General features: G+C 37.6%; 1 protein-coding gene across 1 annotated transcript; it reads right to left on the bottom strand.

The window, feature by feature from the left end:
- Positions 1-1,479: 1,479 nt before the first annotated feature.
- Positions 1,480-8,530, bottom strand: LOC112542765 (vomeronasal type-2 receptor 26-like). Its single transcript, XM_088143673.1, has 6 exons — positions 8,334-8,530; positions 7,443-7,734; positions 5,764-6,612; positions 4,028-4,255; positions 3,448-3,574; positions 1,480-2,378 (listed from the first exon to the last, which is right to left on the bottom strand). The coding sequence occupies exons 1-6, from the start codon at positions 8,528-8,530 to the stop codon at positions 1,480-1,482; spliced, it is 2,592 nt and encodes an 863-aa protein (XP_087999799.1).

The following is an 8,530-nucleotide window of genomic DNA, read 5'->3' as shown; positions in this document are numbered from 1 at the left end:
TCATAATATATCAGGGCCTGAATCCAATCACTTGGATTTTAACTGTATTCTATTCAGGTTTCAGTATTTGTTATATCCCTCCTTAAAAGGTCTCACATCCCCAAAGAAACATAAGCATTTACATAAAAATAAATCCATTTTTGCCTGTCAAATGATTACTGAGAGAGGTGAGCTTGAAGAAAGACAAACTCAATATAAAAAAAGGAAAAAAAGAAAGATTTACCCATGGCAATATCTACCATTTTCTTCAGGTCATTCTGATTCTTGAAGCCTAACACAGTGTTGTAGAAATGATTTCAGGCACAGACCTGGCCTTGCATTGGTGTGACATAACAGTCCTTTACCAGCCGTGCCCACAAGAAGAGTCTGCATTCTCCTCTCTTCAAGGAATTAAAATATTGCATCTGTGTGAGTTTCTCCTTTCCCCCCATCTTGCATCTCTGGGGGCACATGCTCACTGGCTGACATAGGGATGGCAGCCAATATTCCAACTCAATCTTTCATCACTCCCCCATCACAGCAACCTTGATCTCCTTCTGTTCTTTTGAGCTTTCAGGGTTGTTGTTCTGAAGAGCAACAGACAGAACCCTATACCTGCTTAGATTTTTTTTTCCATTATTCCATGGAAAAAGTCTGTGCCTGCTCCCGTCAAAAGAATCCTAAACTAAAGTCTGGGTGTATGTATGTGTGTGTGTGTGTACGTGTGTATGTATGTATGTATGTATGTGTGTATGTGTGTGTATGTGTGCATGTGTGTGTCTATATATACACACACACACACATACATACATACATACAGGCCAAACACATATATACACACCCAGTCGAATACTTACAACTTTTTCCCCACGTATTTTCATCTTGGAGATCCTTGATGTAATGGAATGGAATTATGAAGGCCAGGCTCAGGGAGATAAGCATTTTCTTAGCTCGCCACAGGAGCATGGGAACTACAAGAGAATGAGACTGGCACCTCCCTGAGGAATTCACACCGTTGTGGCTGGCTGACTTGGGAGCTGGGGTTTCAGTCTGGGAAGATTCTTGCTAGATGTTGTAGCTAATAAACATAGCTGAACTGATTTTGCATTATCTTTTGGAGTTCCTTGGGCTAGGCCTGACACTTCCCTGTATAAGAGAGGGGTATATTAAAGGATTTGGGCCAAATTGCACCTTTGCTTTTTATGTCAAATGCTACCATTCTAATCTCAGGCCAAACCAAATCAATTGTGTTTTTCCATTATTCCATGGGAAAAATGCATGTATGTATGTATGTATATCAAAGGGGAGAAAGTGTTATGTCAAAGAACCATGGAAAATGGTTGAAAATGCAGCAGCAAGAGAACTTCTTTTGCAATGGGTGACTGTAATAAATCTTAATAAGAAGAATAATTCTCAATGATAGAAATATGACCTATATTTCCTATAGACAGCAGTCTTTTCTTCAGCAATTTCTCAGAGCGAGAAGGATCACATGATGAACTAATTCCTCCTTATTAGTTGCTCCCTGTGGTTTAGCTCAGGCCTGAAAAAAATGATGTAGCATTTTGGCAAAAAGATGCATCCTAGTAATGCAGTGCTGGAGGACAGGATGGAGAAGACCTCCACAGCTACCATGGCTTTTCCTTTTGTGCTCAGATAGGCTGGAACAAAGGAGACCCACACACTGCAGAAGGCCAGCATGCTGAAGGTGATGAACTTGGCTTCATTAAAGCTGTCAGGTAATTTACGGGCAAGAAAAGCCACAGTAAAGCTGGCGATGGCCAAGATCCCCATGTAGCCCAAGACGCAGTAGAAGAAGGAGGATGACCCCTCATTGCATTGTAAAATAATTTCTTTGGCTTCTGAGTACAGGTCTAACTCAGGGAATGGGGGAGATGTTGACAACCAAAGAGCACAAATACATACTTGGAAGAGAGAGCAGGAAAGGACAGCAGAAAAGGCCAGTCTTCTCCCCACCCATTTCCTCATTGGAGATCCTGGTTTCGTGGCCATGAAAGCCACCACCACAGTGATAGTTTTGGCCAGGACACTAGAAATGGCCACTGAGAAGGTGATGCCAAAAGTGGATTGTCGGAGAAGGCAGGTCACTTTGCCAGGTTGGCTGAGGAAGAAGAAAGAGGAGAGAAAACAGAGCAGAAGAGAGACAAGGAGGGTGTAGGTGAGGGCCCGGTTGTTGGCTTTAACAATGGGAGTGTCCCTGTGCTTAATAAAAGTTCCAAGTACCCAAGATGTCAAGACGAAGAAAGAAAGAGCACTGGAGGTTAAACCAATTCCTAATGTTTCTTCAAAAGTGAGGAAGACCACTGGTTTCAGGATACATCCTTTCTTTTCTTTATTTGGATAACAATCTTCTGAACATTCGAAGCAGTCATCCATATCTGGAAGAAAAGTTAATGAAGTGCAAACCAATATAACTCATTATATCTTTTTTAGGGTTCCTCCTGCTGAAAGAGTGAGTAAACTAAGGGAAGATCATTTTACTTGGACCAACAGGCAAAAATAAGCACCTAATTTATTTGTCTGATCCCTGTATTTTATCCTGACCTTAATGATGCTTCCGTGTTCTAGGTGGAGAACATTAGTTAGTTCTACAAGCACCCACCGTATGTCCTTTTGATGGTAGAATATCTGATCCATTCAGAAATTGTCCTTTATCTGCTGAAGTTTCATTGCTTTCACTTACTTCCAGGTTTTCATGGAAAATAAGTTCCAGAAAATGGCAGATCAAGTGGAAAAAGGTCTGCATTCATATACAGCTAAACGGAGCCAATGTAAAGTTTGTTTGCTGAGCATTACACTATCATTTGTAAAAACTGTCATTGTTGATTTAAACTTTAACTAGAGGTCTAACTTTAACTTGATTCTCCTTACTTCCATCCCATCTTTAAAGAAAAAGATTAGTGGCCCTCAAATCATACTTTAATCTGGGGAAAAGAAAAGAAAAGAAAAGAAAAGAAAAGAAAAGAAAAGAAAAGAAAAGAAAAGAAAAGAAAAGAAAAGAAAAAAGACATTTTTGAGTTAGGTCAATGCCCATAGACTCAAGTGATTCATTTGTGTGCTTTTTTTTTGGTAAGAAATACTTAATACTTCCTGGATTTACAAAAATTCATGATATTTTGTTTTCTGAGTGAAAAGTCTTAGGGAAAGGAACATCAAATGCATGAGGTTGAAAATGTAAAAAATAAATAAATAATAGATATAGATAATTTGATCACATAAGATCTATTGCTCAATCCATATATATTTTGGGCCTGTTTAGGAAATAGTACCTGCAGGAATCTTATGGACAAACTTTTACTCCTGAACAACAGATTGTGATTCACAGGTATAGAAATGAATATTTACCCTGAAGAACTAGTACAACTACTAATTCCATTCATTCTAAAGTAGTGTATTACATTTTGCTTAAGTCTATCTAATGAAAAATTGGTGTATTATCTAACCTACCATTTTGATTTGAAACCTTCCCTTCTGGGCATGGAGGACAGTCATAGCAACAGAATTGTTTTCCTTCAGCTCCTTTCTTCCAGGATCCAGGGGAACAATGGTCATTACACTGAGAAAGTGGAAGAACCTGTTCATAAACATGAAACAAAAGGAGATTTTTAAACAGGGGTGAAAGAATTCTTGACTTCCCAAAGGCTAATACATTTTATCTAGTTGGATTTATACCATACTTTAAAAAGATGTTGAAATTAAAAGGATGCGCAGAAAGGCCTGCTGAAGAACAGCAGGGTGAGTAAATACATGTACATTATGAGAATGTTATGGAAACTATGGGACTCCCTTGATTTCAAATGGAATTTCAACTGAAAGATGAAAACCCAGCATTTTCATTATAATGTCATTTTGTTAATTTGGTAAATGCTTGATCCTGGACAACATTTGTATACAATATCCCCTTTTTTTTTCTTTCAAAAAGAGATAGTAGATTTCTAAAGGCACTATGTTCAATATGGTTTAACAGATGAAGACATTTCATGGGATCCTAATGGATCAAGAGATAGTCCATTCAATGAGTCCATACCTGGTTAAAAGCTGGGTGCCAGACAATCAAGTCTTCATCAATAAATAATTCTTTCCCTCTTGGAGCACTGGGATCTAACTGTCCAACTCTAACTCTCTGAAGGGATCTGTTTGGAAAAGTGATCAAATTGATGATGTCGAATCCACCTGTTGCTTCCCGTTTCTGATTCAGGAAGACTCTCTCTCCAGCTGAATTGTTAAAAGAAATGCCTTGGAGAAACGGATGGAGCTACTTGAAAGAGAATGAGAGAAAGAGGGAGTTGAAAGGATAATAATGGAGAAGGGAACAGTATATTTAAGTTTCCTTCATTCATTTTTCCCATTCCTATAACAAATATCAAATACTGCCCCCTAAAAAATTGATCATCTGTATTGCATGGAAAAGTACAGGTCTATGCCATTATTAATTTGATATGATTTCCAGGAGAGATGAGAACCAATGTCAATTAATAAAGGCAAAATGAAAACAGGCTATTGAAATTATATAACTTCCTTCAATTATAATTTAGATTCACTATTTAAACAACTAATTAAATCTAGACCTTACATAATATTATTCTCCACTGTTCCTTGTCACTTGGCACAAAGCTAATTGAGAGCCTGAGACCTGACACATTACCTTTTGCCAGATTTTAGCATCTGAGACTCAAGCATTCTTTGATAGAAACAGAGAGAGACAGAGACAGAGACAGAGACAGAGAGACACAGCAAGACAGAGAGAGAGAGAGAGAGGTGATAGATACTATTTCTATCTAAATATCCAATTCTAACTCTCTGAAAGGATCTGTTTGGAAAAGTGATTTTGTTGATAAAGCCACCTTTACTTTCTCCTTTTTTTTAAAAAAAAAAGAATACTCTTTTTCCAGCTGAGTTGTTAAAAGAAATCCCTTGAAGAAACTTGTGGAAGAGGGAGTTGAAAGGATAATAATGGGGAAGGGAACAGCATATTTAAGTTTCCTTTATTCATTTTTCATCAGGAATCAGGATCAGAAAGAGGGAGTCAAAATTAAAAGAAGGCATCAGGGCTAAAAGAATTAAAGTTTCCCTTTCTTTACTTCTACTTCCTAGGAAACCAAAGAACATTTCCTGGCTTGAAATATGGAAGAAAAAAGGTTGACTCACAAAGAACTATCAAGAATTAAGATAGACAAATCACATTTATTTCATTAATTAATGATTAGAAGTATTTTAAAGCATCAAGCTCAGCAATTTGCCTGGTAGTTTACCATAACTATAAAAACCAACATCACTTTATGAAAATAATACACCTGTGCTACCAAAGAACAACTGACATCAACCTTAAATCCCCAATCTAACAACCCTGTCTTGATTAAATTGCCAAAATAATAAGAAAGGTGAAATGCCCACATTTCAGAAAGGCATGTGGAGCACAAAGCAAAGAAAGGCTATCTTCAGACATCTTGCCATTGAATTCTTCTTGGAACCAGGTTGGATGAATTTACAAGACAAGCCAATTCTAGGTGGAGATGAAATTGTTCTTTATGGATCCAAGGTGATAGAAAACTCTCACTGACTACACTGAAATTTGCGAAGGCATAGTTTATTTTCATCCTCTTTTATTCTATAACTACATAAGACCTCTTACACTACTAATTTTGTTGCCTCAGTATCTATATTGATATGTGGCCATAGGCCAGGTCAAACAAACCCTATTAACACATGGATGAGAATGACTATTCACTGAAACAAAAGATGAGTACAGCATGAAGAGATTACCTGCCAAGGCTGCAGATCCGGAAATTCAAATCTTGGAATTTCTCTCTGTTTGGATCTTGATCTCACTGTCTGTTGCAAAGAATGTGCCACTGTATAAACAGCATTGTAAATACTGTAGCTGTGGCCAATCATCTGCAATTCAAACAGAGGCCCAGGCAAAGCCTCCAAATTCTCTTCTCCATTACAGGTTTCATTGATCATTGAGGGTGACTCTGCATTTGGAAATGAACAGTCGAACAGTTGTTCCCAAACATCTTGAAGAAATCCATCTTTGTGGGTTGAAGGTTTGATGACTTGAAGATATTCTCTGAACCCTTGAACTTCTCTTGAATGAACTGAAAAGGAAAGAGCCCCATGGAACATCTGCAGATCCCAATTCCTTTGAATTCCTGTCAGTATGAAATCAATTGGGTTCATCAGGATCCAAACCTTTCTGAATGATGCACTTTCTTTATTTTCAGGATCACGTAGAAACACAACGCTTCTGAGCCACACAATTGTGAATGATTCTCCATAGACAAGAAAAGCATTTGATTTCTGATCTATCAATTTATTAGAAATGCTTGAGATTACATCAAACAATTCTGGCAAGTCTTCCAAGTGGGCACGTTGTGACAGTTTTTGTGTGAAAGCTAAACAGATGCCATTCTGGGAAAGCAATGGCTGCAGTTTTGGCAAGAAATGTTCTCCGTAATTATCAGTAGCAAAGACTCCAATCCACTTCCACCCAAAACGGAGAAGAAGTTGTATTACTCCAATGTACTGATGGTCCTCATTTGGGACCATGCAGTAAAGTGAAGATAACTTAGTAGTCTGAAACTCTTCTTGGGCAAAAGAGCCATAGATCAACTAAACAAAACCAAAGAAAACAACAACAGCAATAACAAAAGCAGAGTCATTATTTATGAGAATCAAAATATGGAAAAATGACTGCTGGATGGAAACTGAATGAAGGTGTCCCTACACTGAAATTTCCTCCAATTCAAGGTACACTATGGCAGTGTTGATGAACAGTCTAAGCAACTAAACCCCCAAGCAAAAATATTTTCTCACCTGTGGAATGTAACTGGATGACAAACCAAAATTTGCCTCCTAATATAGAGTTCCAGAATGCTCATCACCATGAACAGCTGGAAAGCTGCTAACTGTCTGAGCATCTGAACTCTTCCCAGCCTAAAGAAAGAATTCTTCAGAGCTAGACCTATTGGATTACATTCCTCTCTTCTCTATGGCAGATGGAATAAAATACCTATCCATGAAAGACTATCTCCATGAGATTCTGGAGAAATAGAAACAGTCAGGCATGTCCTCCTTTACTGCAATTATTATAGAGATCTCCAAAAGGACCATATAGCACCAATCCTCCAACTATCACAGTCAAAACAGTTGAGTTTTATACCAAACTATTATTATCAGACCCCAACCAAGACATAGCAAGGAGACTTGCTACTTATTGCTGGCTGGTGGTAAAACGACAATGTCAGTTGAACCCCACAACTAAGTTTAACTTATGTTTTACATTTTAATTTTCTGATCTATGATCCTAATAAAAGGTTTTGAGTTTCTGGATTGGTTTACTTGAGCCAACTGAAAAAATTGCAGAAGGGAGAAAAAGTATAATTACTTTAAGTCCTGCAAAAGAAGTCAATGTGTCTCTCTCACCCCTGTGCCCAAATTACCTGTGGGATCTTGTAGACATTTATGGTTTCTGCCATATAGGATGAGGTATCAGTCTCAAGTGCTCCAATGATGGCCATGAGATTTTTATGGCTGTCACATTTGTAGTTAGGGACAAATTCCTTGGATCTGAAAAGCAGGTCCAGAGTGGTGCGATAGGTCATCCTTGGATTGTAGTAACTGTCATAGATGTGGAATCCAAGAGTGATGTTAGGTAGGATCTGGGAGTCCTCATTGATCTCCTTCACAGCAAAGGCCAAGGCAAGGACGTGCTGGTAGAATTTTGGGATTATACTGAAAATAGGTTAAATACACCTATTCAAAAGCAATTTTACAATTCTTGTAACGTGACATCATTTCTACATGAAAAACATTCTGTCACTGATGGAAGTAGGAAGATGATAACTTTTCCAAAATGATAAATAATTTACACAAAGTTCAAATATACTTTTTACCTAGTATTTCCAGGATTTGCAACAGATAGTATGTACTACAACAAATGAAAGTGTTAACTTTTTTTTTCAGGCTACCACATTAATTTTCTATCAATTTAGCACAAAATAGAACATGGATAGATTCAGCAAGTGTCACTCATTTACTGTTTCTATGTTTTGTGAGGAGTGATAATGCAGAACATTTTTTTTAGTACCTTAGGCTCACTAAATGTTCTTCAAACACTTATTACACCAAAGTTGCATATATTTTATAAGAAAGATTTACCATAATGTAAAGAAAATTATTTCTTCTCCCACAACCAGATACATTCAAAATAGAAAGGAGACATATTACTTACAAACATCTGCACTTATGTTCATACAGCTTTTACTCATATAAACAATTTTAGGGAATCTGGCTAACATTAGAAAATGCATGAGAAGAAAAGAAATCCTTACAGTGGTAACTGATAAGGTTTTAGAGAAGGATGTTCCTGAAATTGAATTTCATAAAAGTGATAAAGAATGAGAGAAACCATCCCACCAATGATGAGGTCACCAGGCTGGTACCACTCATGTGGGACAGGGAAGGCATCACTTGCAGGACAACTCAGAGTAGCTATTTTGTTCACCAGGTGCCACAGGAGGATCAACAT

This window comes from Python bivittatus, unplaced genomic scaffold, assembly GCF_059951505.1.
Source record: "Python bivittatus isolate LINGU-HERP-01145 unplaced genomic scaffold, Pbiv_v1 ctg000360_np1212, whole genome shotgun sequence".
NCBI classification, from domain to species: domain Eukaryota; kingdom Metazoa; phylum Chordata; class Lepidosauria; order Squamata; family Pythonidae; genus Python; species Python bivittatus.
This window is presented reverse-complemented; position numbering and strand designations above follow the sequence as displayed.

Excerpts from the sequence above, each read along its gene's own strand:
- LOC112542765 (XM_088143673.1), bottom strand. The coding sequence starts at position 8,530 with ATGTTGATCCTCCTGTGGCACCTGGTGAACAAAATAGCTACTCTGAGT. Across the intron at positions 7,735-8,333 it reads AAACCTTATCAGTTACCACT|TATAATCCCAAAATTCTACC; the intron begins GTAAGGATTTCT and ends ACCTATTTTCAG. Across the intron at positions 2,379-3,447 it reads GAAGGTTTCAAATCAAAATG|ATATGGATGACTGCTTCGAA; the intron begins GTAGGTTAGATA and ends CTTTTCTTCCAG.